The 24,943-nt window shown below is 38.8% G+C and overlaps 1 protein-coding gene across 1 annotated transcript in view; it reads right to left on the bottom strand.

Moving 5' to 3' along the window:
- Window positions 1-24,943, bottom strand: part of LAMA5 (laminin subunit alpha 5) — a 97,004-nt gene that overhangs the window by 30,776 nt on the left and 41,285 nt on the right. Inside the window, exons 13-47 of the mRNA XM_072414450.1 lie at window positions 24,452-24,589; window positions 24,174-24,308; window positions 23,626-23,760; window positions 21,860-21,997; window positions 21,157-21,203; window positions 20,029-20,128; window positions 19,889-19,938; window positions 18,150-18,255; window positions 17,207-17,306; window positions 16,256-16,412; window positions 15,791-15,929; window positions 14,738-14,880; window positions 14,548-14,654; window positions 14,129-14,282; window positions 13,890-14,050; window positions 13,302-13,410; window positions 13,121-13,218; window positions 12,832-13,036; window positions 10,774-10,900; window positions 10,525-10,664; window positions 10,206-10,321; window positions 9,912-10,123; window positions 9,323-9,527; window positions 7,856-8,000; window positions 6,945-7,085; window positions 5,635-5,796; window positions 4,820-4,924; window positions 4,654-4,737; window positions 3,888-4,118; window positions 3,107-3,217; window positions 2,902-3,029; window positions 2,731-2,811; window positions 1,324-1,538; window positions 1,089-1,189; window positions 815-995 (exon numbers count right to left, since the gene is read on the bottom strand). Of these exons, the coding sequence (XP_072270551.1) occupies window positions 815-995; window positions 1,089-1,189; window positions 1,324-1,538; window positions 2,731-2,811; window positions 2,902-3,029; window positions 3,107-3,217; window positions 3,888-4,118; window positions 4,654-4,737; window positions 4,820-4,924; window positions 5,635-5,796; window positions 6,945-7,085; window positions 7,856-8,000; window positions 9,323-9,527; window positions 9,912-10,123; window positions 10,206-10,321; window positions 10,525-10,664; window positions 10,774-10,900; window positions 12,832-13,036; window positions 13,121-13,218; window positions 13,302-13,410; window positions 13,890-14,050; window positions 14,129-14,282; window positions 14,548-14,654; window positions 14,738-14,880; window positions 15,791-15,929; window positions 16,256-16,412; window positions 17,207-17,306; window positions 18,150-18,255; window positions 19,889-19,938; window positions 20,029-20,128; window positions 21,157-21,203; window positions 21,860-21,997; window positions 23,626-23,760; window positions 24,174-24,308; window positions 24,452-24,589 (4,707 nt within the window). The remainder of the gene's footprint in view (window positions 1-814; window positions 996-1,088; window positions 1,190-1,323; window positions 1,539-2,730; window positions 2,812-2,901; window positions 3,030-3,106; window positions 3,218-3,887; window positions 4,119-4,653; window positions 4,738-4,819; window positions 4,925-5,634; window positions 5,797-6,944; window positions 7,086-7,855; window positions 8,001-9,322; window positions 9,528-9,911; window positions 10,124-10,205; window positions 10,322-10,524; window positions 10,665-10,773; window positions 10,901-12,831; window positions 13,037-13,120; window positions 13,219-13,301; window positions 13,411-13,889; window positions 14,051-14,128; window positions 14,283-14,547; window positions 14,655-14,737; window positions 14,881-15,790; window positions 15,930-16,255; window positions 16,413-17,206; window positions 17,307-18,149; window positions 18,256-19,888; window positions 19,939-20,028; window positions 20,129-21,156; window positions 21,204-21,859; window positions 21,998-23,625; window positions 23,761-24,173; window positions 24,309-24,451; window positions 24,590-24,943) is intronic.

Below are 24,943 nucleotides of genomic sequence, written 5' to 3'. Positions count from 1 at the left end.
ACATAGTTGAATCATCTAAAGCTATCTTTTTTCCTGAGCCAGTAAAAACCCGAAAAAAGTTTAAATCAGGCTTGTAAAGTGAGTGAACAGCAAGCAGGCACATAGTCTGCAAAACTGAACAATCTGAAGAATGACATCACCTATTTTAGCAAGCCATACAACACAACAGAAATAGGTGGAACACAGACATAAGTGTGCATTTTTTATTTAAAAACTGCACATAATTGTTTGGCTGGAGTTTATTTGATTTTGTTTGAAGTTGCCCTTTAAACAAGCTAGGCAGAGATTCATAACATAAAGGAGCTTTTCTATTCATTACTCTTGTTGTAACCGAGTCACCTTCACCAGCATGGGCCCCCTTAGCCCAAGCGCTGCTTGACCACCCTCCAACCTTCCTTTCACCCACTCCTCCCAGCAAACAGCCTTCTGGACCCTGCCCCTTTTCTCTACTTACCTGTACCTTTGTACAAAACTTGATTTTTCCTTATTTCTATCCTTTTCTTATTTGAATGTTATGACATATTAGGGAGGTTCACACCTCAGTCCACTAATACAATGTACTATGCAACTGTATCCCCTGTCCTATGCATTATTTATACGTACAAACTCACAACAGTTATGGCTTGACTGCAATTGTAATGAAATTACATTTTATTTTCACAAACCCTCCCCCCTTTCTTTTTTCTCCTTTTGGTTATTATTACTGTTCTAAAAATTAATGGAAGGGAAAATACAAGAACATTCCTTTTCCAATATGAGAGGTTTATAGGGAACATAGGATAGCTAGTTTATGAGACCCCAATTTAGTACTTACTTGTGCAACCACTTGGTCCAAACCCCCAGTATCCAGGAGCACACTGCTCACAGCGAGGACCGGTTACACCAGGAAGGCAGAGACATTGACCAGTGTGGGGATTGCAACTTGAACTAGTAGAACCAGAACCACAAACGCAACGCTGGCATCCAGAGCAACTGCTGTACCCATAATAACCCTCCTGGGAGAGATGAGAAAAAGGTTACTGTTAAATTAAGAAGAACACTAACCTGCTCCAAGATTGAATGAAAACTGCTGCGTGTGTAATACATACCTCACATCTATCACAATGAGATCCGGTGACTCCAGGTTTGCAGTGACATTGTCCAGTTCTTGGGTTACACGTGTCTGTTCCACAGGTAGAGCAGCTACAGCCTAAAAAACGAACCAGATGCATACATTTATTAAGCATATGTTAGAATAGCAAAGGGCAACTTCAGATTTGAACATACTTGCCCCTATGACTATGCAAAAGCTAAAGGCAAAAAATTGCTGTCCTGTAAACTTACTGGTACAGTTCTTGGCGGTGATGGCGTCTCCAAAAAACCCAGGTGCACAAACTTCACAGTGAGGCCCAGCAGTGTTGAACATGCAACCAGAGCAAGTGCCCAACAATGGGTCACACTCATTGAAGAGCATGTTGGAATCTGTGTTTCCATTGCAATTACAGGGCAAACATGTGCTTCCAATTACCATAGGATTCCCGTAGTATCCTGGAGCACAGCTATTGGGTGCAAAATATAAATAACTGTTTAGACAAAGACATGTAGTATTCAATGAAAACTTGTAATAAATCTTGAATTTGCATTTAATAACCTAGCAAAGTCAAGCTATCTTTTAAATTTTTTTTTTTTTTTTTTTTTACTTATTCAGGTTAATATGAGTGCTAAACATACATAAAGCAGTATATATGTTATGGTGAGCAGTACTGTAGACAATGCACCAGGGGCCCACAAAGCCAGCAGCAGTATGGTGGTGAAAGAAGTGGCGCATTGGATTTTTTGTTTAATTATCGCTTTGACAATAATGCTGTAGGCCAAAGCTGAATTTCTCTCAGTTGTCAGTGCTTATTAAGCAAGTCATCTACTGGCCAGGGCAGAGTTCACTCCCATGCGGCTCTGTGTCATATGACCCAGAGTTGCAGAGAAAGCCTTTTAATGTTTAACTTTGGTATCAAGGCTACAGTTGCCTCTGTGACGGATCAAATGCCTAGAAAATTTTGGTCCCAATAGATTGTCCACAACTATTTCTTTATCAGCAACCCTGTACATCAGAAATCCAAGAAGTATCTTTCATTATCGAAGCATGGGGATTTTTTGCTGGACACTCTTTATATTGAATTCTTTGGCATATGATGTGCAAGACTCTAAATGAATTGGTGGTACTGAAATACATCACGTTTAAAGTGGTACCTTGCACATTGAGAGCTCCAATTATTCAGTGGAGGAACAGTTGGTGTGACAATTGCCAGTGTTTCATAATAACACAAAATCTAATAGGGTTGTTTTGGGGACATTTTAAATGTTGCCAGAAATGAAAACCGTAGACAGCAATGACAATGTTGCAGGTTTTATCAGTAGGCACCTCAGGATTTATTGTACCAATTCCATATAACACATTTGGAACAAAGAAAAACCTGTAATATATATATATTACAGATGTAATTTATATTTCATCCTGAACTTCAAAGTGGGCAGCTGCCTTTCGTAATCCAAGAGGTCTCATTTAGTACACCAAAGAGCAACATGAAAAGTGAAGGAATAGATTGCAACCAATCAGAATCTGACTGAAGTAGGCTAAACTGGTTGGTATGGCATGCTGTACTTTGCATTTTTTGCTATTGACATGCTGCTTCAATAAACACTTTCTAGGTCTTCCTGGTATTTTATTTTAAAAGCCTATAGGCATCCACTTACCGCTCACACTTTGATCCGGCATAACCTGGTTTGCAGAGGCACTGGGTTGTCAAGCCTCTTTGAACACATCCGATAGCAAAACTGCAGGAGAACAGCACCATGTAAGGTTACACTTATTTAAAAAATAGAAAACCGCTGGCTCCTCAGAATGTAACATTAGCAAGAGCTTACTTGTTGGAGGGCACGGAGAGGGGGCAGGGACATGCCACACACTGTAATGATCCCCCGATAGTCCCATTGGCCACAAAGCCATCTTTGCATCGTTCGCACTGGTCACCTTCAGTGTTGTGTTGACATTTCTAAGAAGGGGGAAAAGGGTAATTTTTAAGTGCTTGTGAAGACTTTCAGAGTTCTATAGCTAAGGTGCTATACTTACCACACATGCACCTGTCCCTGGTAAGCACTGATCAGAATGCCCGCTGCAGTTGCAAGGAACGCATTTTCCCAGGAAGAGACCCTTGTCCCTATAGAATCCAGGAGCACATTCCTACCAGATACAATAATAAATGTTGACAAGTGCCAGTTGAATTGTGATTGGTTATCATAGTTGATACAAGTCTATAGGGGGAGCTGTGGATACTTGGTGCTCCAAGCAGTGTATTTTAAAAGGAATCACTGATTACAATAACACACCACCAGTGTGAACATTCCCTTAAGATTCACTATTATCTGCCTATTTTTAGGATTGTTTGAACAGTACTATTAGTACAAGAGCTGCAGCATGCTAGGAGGGAAGATGGAAACATTTACTAGGAATAATATTGCTCTTTGATACATCCTTGATGTCTTTTGTTAATAAGATATTGTAAAGTTAAACTGACATATCAAACCAGCCAACCTGATTTCCAGCTGCTGTGTGGGAGATATTGAAATTTGTAAGGTACCAAGTAATTTAAACTCATATGGAAAGACACTGTTCACTTTTTTGTTCAAGCTGCCTATGCGCTCATGTACAAAAACTTCATCTAATAAATCTTAAAAGCGATGGGCCCCTTTAAATTTTCCATTGTGTCAGAACATTCTGCCAGCACAGAGTTTTGTTAATTCCAGCATGCAAAACACTTGTTAAAGATTACACTATCCAACTACAAGCATCGACAGTAGTTGCTTTGCCAATGAAAATGAGGCAGTGTATTATGGCCGGGTGAGTTTGGTACCTGGCAGGAGTCACCGCGGTAGTTGGCTGGGCACATACACAGCTCCACATTGTTGGCCCTCACTCCAGCACTAGCATCTTGTCCAATTTCCATAACCACCCGGCGCAGAGACACCATGGCAGAAGACTGAGAATTTAGAGCTCGAATCTGCAACTGCTCTAGGTTGGCCAAAACCATCATGATGTCCTCGCGGGATACAGGATTGTTGGTCCCAATATGGATGAAGTTACTCTGTAAATGAGAAGTTCTGACATTATTCTGTGACGAGTGACATTTTGTAACAAAGTGAAACAAAGACACCTACTGTTGTATTCCTTCACTCAGGGCTTCACTCACTTCACTAGGTCTGCTAATAAAATGACGATGCAGCAATAAAGGTTAATCCTAAAGCCAAACTCCACGATTCTGTACAGCAATTTACAAGATTCTGTACAGCAAGTTTTGTGACCCAAACACCACTGCCAATAAAGCACTGTAACTAGGTAGAAAAGGTGTGACAACACGCTACAGAGGCCCGCACTGTGCACATGCCTTATGTCAGCATGTTTCATATGAGCGAGACATCCCTTTTCTGTGCTGATGTACTGGAGTTAGTGAATGCTGATAAACGACACACTGAGGTATTAATGCAAAGTACATTAAATATTTCTTTGTGCAAGATCAAATCTAAGTTTGTGACTACTTATGCACCCCACATTTGGAGTTTACATCCCTGAATTATCCATATAATCAAATAATTAGTCCAATACAAATGCTCTATTCTTACCTCAATGAGTTGAATTTGTCCTCGATGATCCTCTCCTGGTAATGGGTATTTTGTCTCCAGGAACGCAATACTCATCTGATTTCCCTGAAGAAGGAGAACACAAATATTAAATTCTATTCAGCTGTTTTGTAACTGATATCTCTGGAAACTTGGGTATCATCTGTACCTTCAGAATGACATCCGGCCTTCTCTCCACGGGAATGTAGATGTCGTCTCCTCTTATAGCTTCAGAATTAAGCTCATACCTCAGGAATCCACCATAAGAAGAAACCTGATATCACAAAACAATATTATCAGTGGCATTTACATAGCATATGTGTATAGTTTCACAGTAAGTGAAAAGATTCTACATGTATGTTTTTACATGTACATTATAATATATACATTACTGGGTAAGAATATGTGTAATAATATTGGATAAGGGACATATGTAGTATTATATGGTAAGGGACAGATGTAGTATTTTTGGTTAAGGGACACCTGTGACAATAAAGGTAAGGAACGCATGTAGAAACATTGGGTACAAGACATGGCATTGCATGGTAAGGAACATGTGTAGCATCACAGTATAGGGGACAAGAATAGTAACACAGAGGGCCTAAGTTGTTAAAGCTCTCCAAGGGTGGAGAATATACACTATCATCAGTGAACCTTCTACAGTCTTGGAGAGCTTTATTAAATCAGGCCCAGAGAAAGGGACACATGCTGTTTTGCAGGGTAAGGGACATGTGTAGTATCTCAAGGTAGGTGAAATAATTTTTCATATGTGTAAATAGTTCATGAAAAGGAAAAGAAATGTTCCACCCTGTCAAGGTGACAAATCAATTATAATTTTCCACATGCATTGGACTGCTTCATTATGAAGTAATCACATTTTATACTAAAAATAGCAGCTTGATTAAAAGCGTTTCTATAATTTTCTCGTGCTCAGTATGTGCAATATCTGTGCTGCCATCTGCACAAACACAAGCCAAATCTTACCCGGTCTCCAAGGTAGCTTCGTGGAGCATGCCAATAGAACTCCTGGTAGACATCAGGAACATCTCTTAGATCTGCCTCAACAAGGCCCTCACCAGGCCTTTCCAAGATTTCCACTTCCTGACGATCTCCTCCAACCAGAACCCATCTCCGCATGTCACTAAACTGCAAGAGATATATTTAACAAACAGGTCATTGGACATGAGCTAAAGGAAAAAATCTGTTTGACTTCATGTTCAAAGACATAGATCACTCGTATTTACAAATACTCTAATCACTATGGTGGATGTTTTACATTTTGTACAACATTCTTTAGCTATAGGTAATCCTAAATGGACAGTGGGCAAAAGTTTTTGATGAAGCTCAGAGGTCTCAGCTCTAGCTCATCCCTGCTACTGTGTACCCACTCCAAGTTTCACACTAGAAACTTTGTAACAGAGATTTGTAGCAGCTAAAGCTGCGTACACACTTGCAATTTTTCACGATCCTTTCCAACGACAAGGGAGTGCACGATGCATGAACGGTGCTGCACATACAGCACCGTTCATGCTCTATAGAGAGGGGAGGGGGAGAGCGACGGAGTGGCACCCTGCTGCGCGCTCTCCCCTTCCCTTTCATTAGGATCGGCTGTCGTCCATGGTCCGTGGATCCGGCAGGTCGGTCGTCCGGACGATGGACGACACCGACTGTACACACGGCAGATTTTCGCCCGATAATTGGCCGATGCCGATTATCGGGCGATAAAAATCTGACGTGTGTACGTAGCTTAACTCTCACTGCTTGTTGACTCTAGTACTTGAGCAAAATGATTAGTTACTAAACTGGTGATCCTATAACTGAATTACAAAAGATACATTCTGTAACTGCTACAAAGTACCTAGTGCAGCAACTGTAATTCTGTTGCTGCCACCTTGTGCCTTGGTGTCAAAAGGCAATGGTAAATTATACAAGGACAGAAGACCAAGAGAAATATCTGAAGCACAGGTAAGATATCCATTGTTGTAATCCTAATTTTTTTAAAAGCGTTTGCATCAGTCATATTTTTTTAGTACGGTTTAGGTGGTGCCTTTAGGCCAAAGGTGCAAATTCTTCATGTTAATGCTAGATTTTACAGCATCGATCACTTAAGCAGACACAATAGGATTTGGATGACATTGCTTTAATTAGTTAGAAATGTTGTTTTGTGGCCTTTTCTGACATTACGTGAAAAATCTAATAAATATACATATTTGCAAATTGGACATTTGTAAAAAAAAAAAAATAAAGAACAGTTTCACCGCTGTGATTGAACTATAAAGATGGGACACCTTTACCTGAGAACGGTACTTTGATGAGGTGTGGCACCGATCTGTGGCTCCAAAGCAGAAGCAGCGAGTACAACCCTTTGGATTTCCTGCGTCAAGATAGAAAGTTCCTAAACGACAGCGGTCACATGTTGGGCCCTCCACATTTTCCTACATGCAGGTAGAAAAGTTAATTAGTCACATCAGTGATTTTTTTAAATGGATACTGGTTTTACATTCTATAATTAAAATCCACAAGGTATATTTCAGCTAAAAAAAATCTGCCAAATATCTTGTAAATAAAAGAACCTTTTCAGTCTGACAGCTACATAGGAATTTTTTTTTACAAACAGTAAATCCAAAGTATATTCCAAACACTATGTTTATATCAGTATTTTTCTGCTATAAAATCAGCTGTTTGCAAACAGATTGGGTTAATTTCCAAAGTAAGTATTATTGTACTATATTTCCATGTGCATTTTTAATAGGCAGCATGGCAGATTTGGTTTTCTCCAGAGATACTGTTGACTCAAACAAATGCAAAAGATACATAAAAAGGTTTTTTAAAACATTAACAATCAACCAAGAAATACGTATATTAAGGCTGGCTATACACAGATTGGTTGTCTCATTTGATTAAACGGTCAGTTTGATCAAATCATAGAAATGAACATAAATTAGCTCTCTATTTCTAGATTCGACTGTCCAAAAGTGATGGAACGCAAAACAACCTCGATGGGTCTGAACATTTCTGCAATTACATTATGAAGCAAATGACCAAGTGATTTGGATTTTGATTAATTATAAAAAAAATTACTATTAAAGAATCAACTCAGCACCAACTGAACAGTCTACTCTTGATTTTCACTTTCAAAAGCATCTCAAGAATAAATAAGTTAAAAAAATGGAAATGCCAAGTTTTTTTTTTTATAAGAGCTAACCTTGCAGATGCATTGCCCAGTGATAGAGTCACATATGTTAGCTTCAGTGCCAGCTCTGTTGCAGTCACATGGTCTGCAGTTGGGGTAACCATAAAACCCAAGAGCACATTTCTCACATCGTCTTCCCATTATGTTTGGTTTACACCTACAAAAGGAAACATATAAAGAGAACATGAATAGTCACACAGAGTCTTACGGTTTCATTAAGAATTTCTGTTATTCCACTTGTAGCTTTTTCAGATGTAAATTATTAGTTCACTTTAATAAAAACAAGATATATAATCCATTAAAACTTGGCTGGTTTCAGACCTCATTGTCTAAAAGGAAGCTACATAATGGAGCTGGTTTTAGAAGTTTAGAGCCCACAATAAACTTTAGTACTGACAGATTTATATAAGAAAAACCCTCCTCAGAATGGTTGAAACACAAGGTAATAGCCCACCCAAGTTTAAGAGACAATGGTTGGACAATATCTTAGCGGGTGGTGTCTACACATACCAGAAACACATTTGTTGTCTTTATTAATGGTGAAATAACCTATGTAGATTCACTTTTGAAGAAGCAATTTTGTTAAGGAAACACAGACATCAGAGGTTGGAATAATTTGTAATGTATTAAGCTGAGGTATAAATACTACAAAAATTACAGACCATAGAGCTACTGATGGGAGACTGCAATGACCCTAAATACCAGGTTGGGTAGTAACATAATCTATTATCTGCCTCTCTACCAAGCCCTGTAACACTAGGCCCGGTTTATCAAGCTGTGTTAAGACCCACCAGTGCACCTTTTTTTACCCACACACTGCTAAATTACATTTGAAGATATGTTGCTATTGCTGAACTCATTCTAAAAAATGCTTAAGCTGAACTTTTTGTGGTTTGCAGCTAATTGTGCATCAAGTTGTGGTGCACATAGGTAAACACCTGAATTGCATACTGGTTCTGATCAGTGATTCAGAAATGACAGTTTACATCATTTTTAAAATGTCCACTTTAAATCCCAGTGAATGTACGAAGGATGCAGCTGCTACTGCAGTAAACCAGTGGGAGAGCGTGACAAGTCAATGCTGTGTACCTGCCTGTCACCTCCAAGGGAAGATGAACTTGCAGGCAGCTGATGGGGACTGTATGGTCAATGCCATCAGGACAGATTGCTTGTGCCTTTTGCAATACTTATCAAATGGGGTCAGTTTTGCCTTAGTCCATCTGTGTGTCCCAAAAGAAACTCCTAGCTTTCCCAAGTCAAAACATAAAAAAAAAATCTAATTTGCTGCTATGAGCAACAGGGAAATGTTATTATTGAACATTTGAAATCAAGCATGATGTCTATTTGCCATTGCTGTTGTCTTTTTTTTTTTACTGTGTCTGGATTGAGTAAATTGAATTTGTAGAGAAAGGAGCTTGCTATTAACATAAATAAAAGTTAGTACATGCAGTGCATCAGGGATATTTTTCCCTTACTTACGTGCACTGTCCTGTCTGTATGTTGCAGCTGGGCTCAGTAATATTTTGCAGTCCAGTCTCAGAACAATCACACTCCTCACACCCAACTAGTGGGTGACAACCAAAGGTCTGTGGCTGACAAACAGTGCAATCTGGCTTCACAGTACGTGGTGGGCAGATACACTGTCCAGTCACATCATCACACAGGCGTGACCCACACTCACAGGCTATAGGAGAGATAAAAAGAAAAGTCAGTTACTGCCTTATATTAACAAAAAAAAAACTGTAGAATAAAGCATGCATGCAACAATAATACCCCTAGGACAATGGTATTCATATTTGATTAGCTCAAAAAGCTTGACCCATAAATTATAGCAAAAAGGTAATATAGAGAACACATATATATCAATCGTCAGGTAGTCATGCCAAGTTTTGAATAAACAGATTTTCTGGTACGATTCCAAATCCTGCATTAATGAATGGGGTGAAGATGGACAGTGGGCAACATTTTGGCTTTCTACAAGAATTAAATTACAGTAATTATAGTAAAATATATTAATGACACCAAGATACAAGGATTTCCTTTTCTAAATATCTTCACCAGGACTTACGTCTGCAGTCAGGGAAACCCCAGAATCCTGTAGCACATCGTGAACAATCTCTTCCAATCACGTTGGGTCTGCAAGTGCACTGCCCTCCATAAGGCTCACATGATGTGCCCACAGAGCCAGCCTCATGGCAGTTGCAGGACTGGGCACCATTGTTGTAAAATAGAGACAGAGAGATGGCAGCATCTCGGCAGAATTTAGATGAAGTTGAACTACTAGGGAAGGACACAAGAAAAAAAGATCAGTATGGTTCTAATTTGCCTGTCTGCACTATTAATGAAAAATAAAGCTGGTTACCTGCTCTGGAAACTATTGGTACTGCACTGACTGATAAAACTGTACGATTTGTCCAGGGGTTCCTCCACCAGATAGCTGGAGCTGTAACTATCCTCCGGTATCACCAGTATATACTCCTAAAAAACAGATCGTAAAGATTTGGTATGCTATATTCATTAAAGTGTGCCTGACATTCATATGAAGTCTATCCTGACCAAAAATTTAATGAAGACACGTGCCATAACTGCAGCCATGGCAATGTCACTCTCTCCTTTAAAATTGATAATCTGACTCATTCTAAGGTTGTTAATGGCTCAAAATGCTAACATTATAAACCTACCAGCCATATGATTTTTCCATCTGGAACACTTATTGTAACAGAGATGTCACTGTCACTCATGCCCAGAATGGCCTGGTCCTCAGAGAGAACCAAACTACGGCAGCCAAAACCATGGGGACAGAAGGTGGCATTGGCAGATCCTAAGAATAAAAAAGAGAGCTACATTACATTTGTGTTAGTAAAAATGGGTTATATGTCTATTTAATTCATCCACAAAACATGTCTATCACTGGCTATCATAATGCTTACCTCTCCAAACCCGGCCACCATGTATCTGTACTTCCACAGTAAATGACGGCTGGGAGGGCTGATAGTAGTGAATCATGAAGGCATAACGCCCTGGTGATGGAACACGCCCATTATATGTCACCGTTACCTGCTTTAAAAAAAAAAAATCCTAATACAGGTACTGCTTATAAAATCTGGTAGAGTTTAAAACAAACAATAAATTCAGACATTAGATGACTCTGGGATTGGACAGCTATTATTCTGCTTAAATGTTTTCAGTCCCTAACTACTTATCTTGGTTTTCCCGGTTTCTTTTCCGGTCCACCTAGGAGTTTGTGCACTCCCACAACACATACAAAAAATACCTGTGGGCCTTGCCAGAAATGCATTGTCCAGGTCACTTCTGTAAGCTGAACTAAAAGCACATGCAATCATTTCTTCATTTCACATTACTTTCTTTAAACTACTTATCTCCTCCACCCAGGGAATAGAGATGAATAGAGTAAAAATCCTTCTGTGGTACAAATTAGAAGAGCAGCCTGGGTAATACCGATGGTCTTTTCCATAGACACAATGGAGAAAAAAATCATAGCCACCCAATGAAATGTGTTACAGGCAGAACCAATATAAGAGTTTAAAAAGAAATGAGGTTTAAAATTTTTACAGATTTAAAAAAAAATTCTGGACTGTATGTACTCATTTGTTAAAATACATGACAATAAGGGCATTTTGTGGAAATATACCGTATTTTTCGGACCATAAGACGCACTTTTTTCCCCCCAGAAGTGGGGGGAAAAAGTCCCTGCGTCTTATGGTCCAAATGTAGCCTCTGTGCCCGGGCCGTCTCTCCGGTATCCTCCCCAGCCGCTGTCCCGTCCCCCCTGTGTAGCCTCCCCTCCGGCTTTTCTCCTGTCCAGCGCGGCCAGAGTGAGTGTGACTCCTGTCACTCTGGTATCTTGCGTCCTCCCACTCTCAGCATGATTGGCTGACAAAGTCATGCTGGGAGCAGGAAAGCACACACATACACAACACAAAGTAAACAAATGTTATATTGCAATCCGATTGTCATACATAGTATGACAATCGGATTACAACTGAAAGCAAATACTCACCCAGGTGTCCGCAGCTCTGCTTGCTGCTGGCATCTTGCAGAGAGAAGTATAGCATAATGCAGAAATCCTGCATTATGCTATGTATCTCTCCACACATGCCAGCAGCTTCCAGCCTCCATACCTGTCTCTGTCTGTGTGAGCACGCAGGGAAATCCCCCCCCTCACATCACTCCGGAGGATGAGTCATCTTCCAGTGATGTGATTGGTGAAGTATGGGGGTGTGTCAGGGAGGGAAATTTAAAGGCAGATTACAATGTAATCTGCTTTTAAATGGTTTTTACAGTACAAAAACACCACACAACATAAAAATAAAAGTACCGTACATTTTGATTTTATTTTTAGATTACATTGTTGTCTATTATTTCATTATTGTTTTAAATTATTATTTATATTTATGTATTATATTATAATTTATGATTTTAATATAATAAATAAATATAAATAATGTTAATAATGGTTCTAAATGCTGCTGTTTACTTTACAGGGTTGATTACATGTGTTTATGACTGTGCTGTTGGTTTTTAATGCACATAAAATATTTTAGGACACTATTTGTTTCAGAATATTTTTTTCTTCATTTCCCTTCTCTAAAAACTGGTGCGTCTTATGGTCCAGTGCGTCTTATGGTCCGAAAAATACGGGAGTTCACAAAATTTAGATATAGTATCATACAATCCTGCTGATATAAAGACCCATAATGTGCTTATATCCTGCATTTAAAATTGGCAGCTTATGAAGCCACCAAATCTACAGAAAGGTAAGTAGTAATAATATGTTTTTATTTTTGGTTTTAGATACGCTTTAAATCTTTTTTTGTTCCTAAACTGAGGAATGTATTTCATGCTTTAGCCCCTGGCTACCATAAACAATGCTATTTACTAGTGAGCTGTGTGTGGCACAGACCTCTTCATTTCACTTCACAGAAAAGCCTGTTTTTTTGTGCCAATAAGTACAATATAACACAGACCTCAGGAGACTGGAGACGTATTAATTTAGTGGCATCTACTGCTGTTGGTGGCAGTGATGTCGGATGTGACACTGCCTTCTGGTCATTGGTAGGAGTTTGGTGTCCAGGCCATACAGGGATATTGTTTGATGTTGAGCTTGTTTTCCCATCTGTTAAAATCACTGACTGTGATGGTTTATGAAACCTCGAGGGAACACAAGAACCACTGTGGAAGAAAAGAAATATAAGATTAGGAGCCAAAAATAGTGTTATGCAAGACATTAGAGTCAACTAGGCACAAGCCAAATACCTGCTGGGGTTAAAAGATCCATGAACAGCAATACAGTGAACTCGTGGTTCAATATATTCCACAGTGAACTGGTCAGCAGGAACCAGGAAGACCTTGCCCTAAAAAAAAAGAGAACAGCAGCTTAGAGCATGAAAAAGTAATACAAAACTAAAAAGACAACAAACCCCTTTCCAATACTCACCAGATGGAACTGAGTCTTGTCTGCTGTAAAACGAATTATGACTTCTGTGGTGAGATCAAACAAAGCCACCTTTTGCTGATGGTCCAAAGCCACCCCACGGCACAGAAAACTGTAACACATTCATGACACTTTTCAAATCACAAGCAAGATACTACAAGTATACATTTGGTTATCTCAATCTCATATGTATTAAAGTGCAGGTACAGCAAGATACAATTTACATTCATCTAATCAGTTTGTGAATGCTGAGATGCAACCTGAAAGACATCTTTACACTCTAATGGTATGTAGCCAGTCTTTGCCAATACAGTCTAGAAGATAATATAGATTTTCGGTAATCCAGGATGAAGGCCCCCTCAAGAACACTAATTACAGGATAATCAGAGATGCTAAAATTAAACAACATGTGTACCCAAATTCCCTTAAAATCACAAAACCGTCTGAAAACATTTATAAAAGCAGAAAATGAGAAGGAACACAATGCAAAAAGTAGTTCCAGGAAGTAATTAAATTTAGGGTTTTTAGAAAGCAAGGATTTTTGTATTTATGAATGAACTTGATGAACACCTATACAGTCAAAATACAGACCTAAATTTGCAGGGGTAGAAGCTGAAGACTCCGTGCTGTGTTGGGCGTTGAGGAGAATTTACAGTAACGCTGGTGGTCTGCATATCCTCTTCATTGGCGTACTCTACAACAATGGCGTAGCGGCCTGGGTGAGGAACTGGCATAACGAACTGGACATCAATCTAGGAGACAGACCATGGTGTTTAGGGTTGTTATAAGCTACAAACACATTTATTAAAAAGATGTTTTATTATACACACATCACTTCCATAGCAACCGATCAATGGTGGGTGCCGAGGGGTGATTTGCTCAGTTTGGCAGGGTCGTGGAAGGCTGTTGTCCATTCGGCAGGTACCTTCGCTGCCCTCTGATGATGGGAATCCATCTAGTGAGAGGTATTTGTACAGCAGGCAGCTGTAAAACAATATGATTGGATTAGGCAACAATATTACAAAATTATGCAGACATTATGTGGATGATATGACACTAAAATGTTTATCTGTCAGGCCGGTGACACCAGCATTGATCGTATATAGATCAGATTTTTTTTTTTACGAATGGTTAGCTTTTATCTCTCTAATACGTTATTACTATGGGCACCAGCAGGCCTACAATAAAGTCTGTTTAACTAACAGTTTGCTGGTTCTTTTCTGCATTGTGTAGTTTGAATGATCCTTACTTCTGATTGGTCTGCTCTGAAGTTGGAGCATAGGTGCAAGCCTCAGTCACTTTCACCTGGAGAATTGGAGCCTCATAGTAAGCACTTGGAAGTAGGACAAAGTAATCCTGGTAGAGAGAATATATGGGTTGAAATCAGGTAACTGTAACAAAATCATTGACATACTTTTAAGAAGAACCTACAGACTTACTAGAAGAACATCCTCCACTTCAATCACCACAGACCATGTGTTTGGATTAAGAACAAAAGGCTCTCCATAACTACTGCTTGGGACGGTGACAAAAGCTGGTTCTTTGCTTGGAGGAAAAACTATTTGCTTAATTTGTTCAGAACCTGTGCAGAAGTACAAATTGGCAGTGTTAAAAAACCTTTGTTGTACATAAAGAGGTTTAGATAAAAGACATGATTCTCCTTAAGTCTACTATACACCTCTGACTTGTACATTCCTCCAGTATTACTCTCGAAATCCTTCACCTTAAGGTGGCTGTACAATATTAAACAATTTTCATAGATTAGACATTAAATGTAATTAAAACTTTTGATCTAATGAAAACTCATTAGAACTAGAACACTCTTTTTCATTATTTGATTTAAAACTAATGGGAAATTCCTATTCTTTTGTTGATCAAACCGGGTGGGAGTGCAGGGAAGAGCCATGGACAACTGACAGCCACTTAGCACTGTGTTGAGCAGTACAAAGTTGACAGTTGTGGCTAGGGCATGAAGTAGGGCAGCCTCTTCCCCTTGTCAATGTATACATGGCTCTGCTGGCTGAGCAATCAGAAATGACAATGCAGCAAAGAGATGGCTGCCAGTGTTAGAAATGTAACATTTCACGAAACAAAGCTGTGAAGAAGTGAAGACTGCAGCCTATTAAAATAAACACTTCTACTTTTCCACATGAGGTTTCACTGAAGGTTTGAGGTTTATCACATTTAATGAATTTCCCCAGCTGTCTGCTAATAAAAGGAACTTTAAAATGACAAGCAGCAAGTTCAGCTCTGAGCAGCCAAATCCACAAGCTGTGTAATTATGTTTCTGCAGAAACATGTACCCACAGAAGATTAGAGAGGGGGCCTCAATGCACTAACACCAATGATGGGAATAAGAAGAAGATCTTGTGTCAACAGTCCTACCCCTAGCCAGCTTTAATGAGACATTCCTCAGCTAGTCGAGTCTCAGTGTCTACTCTATGGAATGTACCACTTGTATGCACAGGGTGGACAGACATTTAGGGACTTACAATTAGCACAAGCATTGAACTTCTTCTCTTCTATAAATGACACCTTGCCGTACACACTATCTGAGCCACGGTTGACGTACCGGAACACAATTCGGAAAAGGTCAGGGGATGTCACATTAATGGTCAGAATGACCTTTGGCTGTAAAAAGATGTGAGGAAATAATGTTAATACCTGATGATGGAAAAACCACAAATTTGTAAGATAGCCGTATTTTGAGAAGCACAAACTTTAAAAAGTGAAAAAAAGAATACATTTAAAATTACTATACCAAACATTTTGCAATTCAGTGTTAATATAATATGTGCTAATATATTAGGTCATAGCTTCCATAAAATTTTAAGTAATGGTGCTCACACTGCTGTAAAATCTGCTGACTCTCCCTTTTGTATTCTCAAAGCACACTGGAAAAACTAATCAAATACTGCAAACAACATGAACTTCTCTCGTATACTGTCTAATCTCACCTGATATGGTGACATTTGAGCATATCCTCTCCAGCTGAAGTTCTCAAACTCCAGGGGATTGTAGCCAAATCGGACTGGCCTTCCATCTGGAGTACGCCCATCCTCCACTTCATACCTCAGGTGGTGCAGATCCGGGAAATAATATCCGTTGACAGGTCTAGGGGATAAGGCATAGCGAATCATGGTCAGCACAGAAAGCTAACAATATAATGACAGAATAGGTAGTTTTTTTCAGGGATATGGTGGCATTCATTCCACCAGTAGTCATTCTTACTCAAAGATATCCAAAGTAATAGAAGAAAACCTGTACCGAGAGACTATGGATACTACCAGTTTTTTGAAATGTTAGTTGCCTAGATATCATGCAATCCAATGGCTTTATTACCCTGAGGCAATAGGTTAACTGCAAAAGGTTTTCTGATCTGGATTTCTGATTTCCTACATTCTAATGTCAGGAAAAAGAAATAAAATAAAATAAAAAAATAAGTATCTTTGGATCTTTATAGTTACACTAATATTAATTTGTATGTGAGGAGATGCCACTAAAAATAGCAGCCATCTTTTGCTTGGATGGCTTCTGTAAAATCGCCTATGTTCTTTATTAATGCTGAATGAAATTGTAGACAAATTCATCTATTAATTATACCAAGGTCATTTTTAATACGGCTCACATGACTAGCTCTAATACAATGGCTCATATGACTAGCTCTAGTACAACGAAGGGGGATAATGCTGTACAAACATCTCATGCTATTTTTTACGGTGTAATGAAAGTCCATAGCAGCTGTTTCTGGTGATCTTAAATGAAGCCAATTTCAACAGGACTTCATTAGCTGGAACAGCTGATGCTCAATGACAAGAGTCCAATATACACATCCGGTATTAATCTGGCAATTACTAGCCTGTGTGATAATTCCGCTATTACAGCTGCTATTCCCAGCACACACTTACCGGTTGCACTTCGGTCCCTCCACATTCTCACGGCACTGGCATTCGCCTGTCTTGGCGTTGCATGCCAATCCAACTGAGCCTCCGATGTCACATTGGCATCCTGTAAAGGGGTGAGAAACACCTGGTGAGTTCACTCTGCCAAGCTGCAAGGACTAGGCCCAAGGAGGCAACAAATAGGATATTTATAGAGGCCTTAGCTGTGGAATGCACAAGAGGCATCCACTCTTCCAACTAGGCATTAGGAATTCTTTCCAGATATCCAATTAGAGGGGAATTCATTACACTATGTTATACTAGACTTTATCTGACAGTAGGAGGAACTTGAAGGAGCACATGATAATAAACTGGTGAGGAAAGGGTGGATTCTGGATTTTTTTTCCATATTCAACACAACAAACAAAGAGAGAACCTATGAATGTTTAATATTTTCACATGAATAAAATCATAACTAAAGAAAACCAGTGAAATAATACGTTTGTATGGCCATGAAAGTGAGGTTTTAAATGCTGCTGCAGATATGTGCAGGAATTTTTTATGTGTCTGCATCAGGGTGATTTTTTTTTGTCTGATTGTGACTTGCGGTTGTGTATGTTACAGACCATTGTACTGCACATGACACTAGAGGTTTTTTAAAAAGGTGAAGGGGAAAACAAGCATTGAATCAAAATGCATTGAATGTAATGGCTGCTGTATGTTATCTAAAAACACAGAAAAAGGATTTTGAGTAGCACAAGTTGTGCGCAAAGTCTGCAATAAACATAGGTTTTATCCCTATTTAATGTACAGCGCTGCGTAATATGTTGGCGCTATATAAATCCTGTTTAATAATAATAATCCAAGCAGTGTTATAATAGGTGGATCTTCTAGATATTTTTTATATGATGGATTTTTTTGATAATTTTTGTAACTCTTTGCGACAATTTAGCTTGGATTTAGAATTTACCCTGACATCCAAAGAAGCTGTCTGGCTTCAGGTTGTAGTAGCCATCTTTGCATTTGCTGCAGGATCCACTGCAGATATTAGGCTTGCAGAAACACTGTCCAGTCACCTGTAAATAATTCAGACTTCATTAGCAAAAAAAAACTGAAACCAAAAAAAAAAGTTCTAAAAATTGTACAACAAAGAAAACTGTAATAAATAAAATGAAGCAACGCATGAGCAGGCAATTATAAACTGCGCCCGACTGCTTAAACAGTGAAACCAAGAAACTAAATATGATATCGCATGACATAGATAAAAACCACCGTAAAAAACAGGTGGAATAGATTGTTTGAATCTGGTTGGTTGATTTAAAAATGCAGCCATCACTATCCCGGAAAAGAACTGTCTCTGAGAAAGAGATGACTGTCCTCCTCCACTTCTTCCACAACACACAGGAAAAAAGCCAAGGAACAATTACACATACATATAAACACTGTACATAAATAAATTAAGCTTAAGCATTTTGGTGACAGAATCCCAGTAAAAAAGGGCCAAAGGCTGGCCAGGCAGACCTAATAAATCTCTCTTTCTAGACAGCCAACTATGTAAATGATATCAGAAAATCAATAGGAAAACATCCTGATATTTGTCAACCCTGCAGTTCTCTAACCTAGCGTGCATTTGATATGTCACCTGCTTCACAGTTTACCCATCACCCCAGATAACCTTTTTCTCTTTACTCTAAATACAGCAAGTCTCTTGCTCATACCCCCATACCAGTTAACGAACACCTATTTTAGACTAAACATGCAATATTTTTAATAGATTAAGTAACTGATTAGATAAAAGCCTTCAATCAAACAAAAATTAACCAAAACCATTCCATGTTCAATCATAATTCTAAACGTTATTTTGGGCAGAAAATTGGGCTGGTGTAGTTTGAAATCATATTGTAATCAAAACCCCTGTGTGTTAGAATTGATATTTCATATAGGTATAATGATAAGGTCAATTGTTATTTGGATCAGATCAATTATTAAATAAGTGGATGGTACACTGCAAATTTGTAGTAAACTGCTAAGATCCATTTAAATTGATCAACAATAATAGATAAAATTTCATAGATTGAGACCTGGCATTGGGGTACCCACAACATAATGACACTGGCCTCAGTTTGGTTCACATTAGCTACAAAAACCAAATATCTGTAAATGGTCCACATGTAGGTTGGCTGTCCATTGTCAGGAAGTAACAACAGATCAGTAACCTTTCCCCAAAAAACTTTACCCAAGAGTTTGTCCCTCGAATAATATGCCTGCCACGGCCTCTTCTCCAAAGAGGGGCACGGCAGAGGTTATAAACCTTGAGATACTCAACACTTATTGGTAGGTTCATAACAACTAAATTTAAGGCAGAGCGTGTGCATGTCTAATCTTGCTAATACAATATGAGGTACCTACAAAAAACACAGCACTGCTTGTAAAATTTTGCTTAGTATATGCGACAATGAGCAAATATTTAGGACTTTCGACTGTGTTTCCAAATGGTTTAGATAAAATCATTTGGTAGGACAGTGGACTAATTTGAAATCTGTAATCCTAATGAGAATATGCAGTTCTTGTGTCATCTGACACTGCAAATGACCAAAGCTGAGCTTGTCTGAATCAAGAATAAAAAAAAGGAATTTTCCTTCCTTTAATTTGCTTTGTGTAATACACATGACAGATGCAATCAGTGTGACATGTATTTGATGCTCTTACCTGCTGACACTCCCCCACTCCATTTATTGTCCCAGAGCCACACTCGCATCCTGCACGAAGCAAAAAGATTTGCCATCAGTATGACCAAACACTAATCTTTATATTCCGATTTGAAGAAAAATGTGGTTATTCCCTCTTACGTTTGCAGCCTTGTGGATTTTCCAGCGCCAGGTCCCAGTAAAGTGGTTTACATTTGTCACATGCATTCCCTTCTACGTTTTCTCGACAATCACAGGTGCCCTGTGCAATAAAAGAAAGCAGGATGAGGACCTGCAATATGCAGCAAGGTCTCTGCATAGTTCCCCCAATAGAGGGGAGGGAGGAACAAACATGCCAGTGTCATCCAAGGCACAAATGCCACCCAGTGCCCTACGGTTGTTTTTCCCCTCCCACGACAAGGCTCTCCCTACACCTTTAAAGGACCATATCCCCATTACTCACAGGAGGGTCAGCAGTGCACAGGGCTTTTAATCAACACTGTCGTCTACCCTTCTGTGATCACCTCCTCTGCTCAAGTGATATGTGTCACCCGATGCCTGAACTAGAGTGTATTCTGACTGCCAGCTCCGGGAAAACAGCTGTGACCCTGCAGGCAGACCCTTCTTCATTCTGCCTGGCTTGTCTTCACCCACACGTCATGGCAGCATTATTGCACACTCAGCACCTGCTAAAGTTTCCCCCGGAGGTCACCAGGCAACTTCCTATCCCTCATTAATGATTTCCATTTAGATACACTTGGGCTTTTATATAACGACAATCTATTCATTTTTTTATATAAATATAATACAATATTATAAATATATAAATCTAATAGACATTAAAATATATTGACCTGCTGACCTTTAATTTGAAAATGCTAAGCTTAAGGGGAAGTTATTGGGATTCATCATCTATTGCATTTAGCTTGTAATCCCTTCCTCTTGCTCAAGAACCATCACAAAATTGGCATGTGAAAGGCCATCACGTGACCACTGTTACACCAGCAAACTTGATGATTAATGAAAACCCAAAACCTCCACACACATTCTTCTGGTCCTCTCTTATAGCTAAGAACTGTGGGTAAAGACAGACACACAAGCTAACCACTAGTTCTGGCTCATCAGTGTTGCTCTTTGCAATGCTCCGGAACATGATCCTGAAATACCTAACCCCTAACTACCCATGCAGCTGAACAATAAAAACATTGTTTCTATAGTTAGGACAACAGTATAACCATGACAAGGTAAAATAAAAGTAAAATAACGAATACCAGAAAATTTAGGAATTACCTCTGAAGTATTCTCAGTGGTAGATCCAGCTGGATTACAAGGACCCACTGAAAAAAGAGAAATGGAAAAGTTTAAAGTTATCAATTAGTAATAAACACAAGGTTGAAGAGCATCCCCCTGTTAAATCAGATATCTCCAATCAGCAGGAAGCATGAACTTTGCTGACTGTAAAACTATTAGTATGCCTCCTCTACTTCCATATACAGAAAAAGGATCCTTCTCTGAAGCATGCTGAAAGAGAATAGGCTTTTCCAGTCCGAGCAGGGCTGCTTTAGTATGAAAACTAACAATAAGACATATACACTTTTTGATGCATCAAGAATATATTTAGCTGATTTAAACTAAAAAGTTTAGATGGGCCCTATTAAAGGTTAGCACATTCAAAATGTGGTGAGAATGGTCCTTCAGAGTTGCCAAGTACACCCACTGTGTAAGTTAAATAAAAATACTGATGGAGGGGTGGGGCCACCTCATAACACTGCAGAAGATGGGCAGAAACAACCTGGATAGGTCTAACCATTGGAGTTCCAGAAAAGTATAAAAGAAGCTGATGGCTAATTCAACTAAGCCCCTAGCTAATACTAAAATATTAGGTAATGCAGTCAAATGTTCCCTGGTCCCAATGGTTTAAACTCCATAAAAACAGCTGCCCATACTTTGTCCCAGTGAAACACGCAGCAAAAGAATTTCCTTAAAAACAAACCTTCACAATTGGGAAATCCATAGGTACCAGTGATACAAGTATCACACTTGAGGCCTGTAACTCCGGGGCGGCATCTGCATTGTCCACTCTGTGGGTCACACGTGGAATAAAGAGAACCTTCTCTTGAACACTGACAAGCTAGATAGACAAAAGATAGATTTTCAGGAAGTCAAAGTGATAACATATTTCCTGCACAGCACAAGCTGTAGCCAATAACACTGCAGGATATGTTAAAAAAATAATTTCAGTACAAAAAATGTAACTTTTTACCTAAAGTCACTAATTAGTAGAAAAATTAGTAGAAAAACTCCAAACTATCATTTCCTAGGTCAACTATAAATGTGATTAGTGAACGTGAGAAAACAACATTTTATTCTTCTTGATACAGATCAGCGCGTTATTGATAATTTATACATATTTTTTAATTTTTAAAGAGCAGATTATATTGTTCGTATTTCAGATTCTTTGTTAAATATTTATTTTGATTAGCTTTATTGTAAATTTTATATTGTATTACTTTTATTGTAGCCCTGAAAGAAGGTGTTTTGCCCTCAAAATGCATTGGTTGTATATCATTAAATCAAGATAGAAAATGATTATTGATCTTTGGACTTTATGTTGTCTCATAATTTTTAATTCTCAATTTTCCACCACCTTTACAGTTGCTGCATTTTGTGATCCTGTCACTCAACATGACAGGCAAATAGTAAGAATATTACTTAATGACCACACAGGAAGGCTGCTCAGGGGATGTGAATATCTGGTATGTATAAAAAGACCACCCATGAGGTTACGAACTAATAAAAAAGTGCCTAGGATTAGTTTTTGACAGTTTTTGTACAGGGTTCCCAGGTATGCACAACTACTGTGGCCATTATATGTTAATAATATGGCCAATGTAAAAGGAGAAATTAGAAAACACAAAGGTGCATAGGGGCACCCAAAACTCCTAGGTGGACCAGAAAAAGTCAATCTATTTTAGAAAACAGCAGCTGAATCTTCTCATCTAGCCTCCACCTACAAAAATATCAGATTTGTGTGGACTGACACTTCATTGCAACTGGGCAGGACTTTGTACAGTGCTGCGTAATATGTTGGCACTATATAAATACTGTGTAATAATAATATTAATAAGTGCAACTTCATTAAAAAACAAAATGGCTCAAGAGTGGTATTCGCATTCAGAAGTATGTTTTGAACTACAGTAACTGCAGTAGTCAATGTATTCCAGGCAAGTCACATGCAAATAAAGCAGTGGACTGCAATATGACTGCAAGTGAATTTTTAAGTAGCCACAACTTGTCTACATAGAGGAATACCTACCTAATTACAGAAATAGATTTTATGACTTTGGTACTTAACATTACAGTAAAAACTGCAACTTAAAAACATTGTTTTAAGAGAAGGGGGCCTCAAAACATTTCTAGCAGAATAATGATGAAAGAACGTACAGCCAACCAGACAACAGCTGGGACTTTATTTGACCGAAAGTCCTAAACCCCTGAGAGCTGCATAGTACCTATACACTAATTGGCGGATATGCCTTTATTAGGCAAAAGCAGTTTTTACTGTTTTTTTTAAGTTAAAGTTATTTTAATATGAGCTTTCCTACATTTAAATTAACTACAGGTCCTAGCACACCTCTGAACAATTACATTTCTGCAGCTGTGGGGAAGGCAGATGACATAAATCTGCTTAATATTCTGCCTGTAAAGATGTTGTGCTCCCTCAGGTGGCCAAAAGAAGTAGTTGCAGCTCTTACTCACCTATACAACTGGGGAATCCATAATATCCTGGAGCACACTGATTACAGGTAGGTCCCGCATAATTTGGGTGACACTGGCAGTGACCTGTTGGGGAGCAGTTATTATGCACAGATCCCTGAGGATCACAGGAACAAGCTGCAGAGAAACACAGTACATGTAAAAAAAATATATAAATTTAATCACTAAGAAATAGCCATTGCAGTTTAACGCACAAGGTTTAGTGCCAGTAATGACAAAAAGACATTTATTCATATTGTGAGTTGCACCAGTTTTCTGCACACAAATTGTTAAATAACAAAGTGAGAGCAAAGGAAGTAGATAAGGGTTGACATACTAGAGTACTTTATTGTGCACAAAGTAGATGTTTTAATGCATGTATAGTCAGTTTGTGTCCTGAAATTTTACTTTTCACGCAACATCCTAAAAGTCATGGTGGGTGTCATGACAAGCAGTGGTCAAGGCAGTAACTCAGCAAATCAGATAGAAGCCAACACAGATTACACCAGTTATTGTATTTATATCCTATTTGACATGATCCTACACCATACCTTGACAGTAGGGATATGAGTGATATCCCGCAATGCACTGCTCACACCTGGGCCCTTCATACTCTGGTTTGCAGAAACAACGGCCATTTGAATCACAGCCTTGTGGTGACGTTCCAACTGAGCTGCAGCCACACACTGTAAAGATACATGTAAAGAAACAACATAAGCAAAAGTCAGTAAATTCAGGGCAAGGAACAGTATTTTGTAATGAATAAAGTCAAAGTCTAGTGAGTCACACATCCCATTTATTAAAGACAGCTCATGAAGACACAACTTACACTGACAAAGAGGATAATTGAAGTAGCCTGGAGCACATTTTTCACAGAATTCGCCTTCAAACCCATCCCGACACACACAATGTCCGCTGTCCTTGTCACAAGTACCATCATACATGCCAGGCCCAGAGCATTGGCACTCTGCAAGATAAATGATGGAAAGTCATTCTCAGCTAAAGGAAAATGTGATGTCTCATACTCACAAAGTGGAATAGACAAGAGAGGCTTTATTAAACTAATCAGAAACTAGCTGCCCTTTCTATTACAGGTTGAACACTAATGTCTCATTGGCTGAACGACTTAAAAAGAGTATTCTCAAGTTAATAAAGAATAGTTAGGCTTTAAACTGCAACGCTTCTGTAGAAACAAAATTGCAGCTATTTAAATAGAAATCGAAATGTCATATCTTCAGTGTAGAAGGGCTAGTTGAAAAATCACAGATCCCATGCATCTCATGTACATGTTTTGTCACATTGTACAAATAAAAGTTATCTT

Source organism: Pyxicephalus adspersus, chromosome 6, assembly GCF_032062135.1.
Source record: "Pyxicephalus adspersus chromosome 6, UCB_Pads_2.0, whole genome shotgun sequence".
In the NCBI taxonomy this organism is placed as follows: Eukaryota; Metazoa; Chordata; class Amphibia; order Anura; family Pyxicephalidae; genus Pyxicephalus; species Pyxicephalus adspersus.
This window is presented reverse-complemented; position numbering and strand designations above follow the sequence as displayed.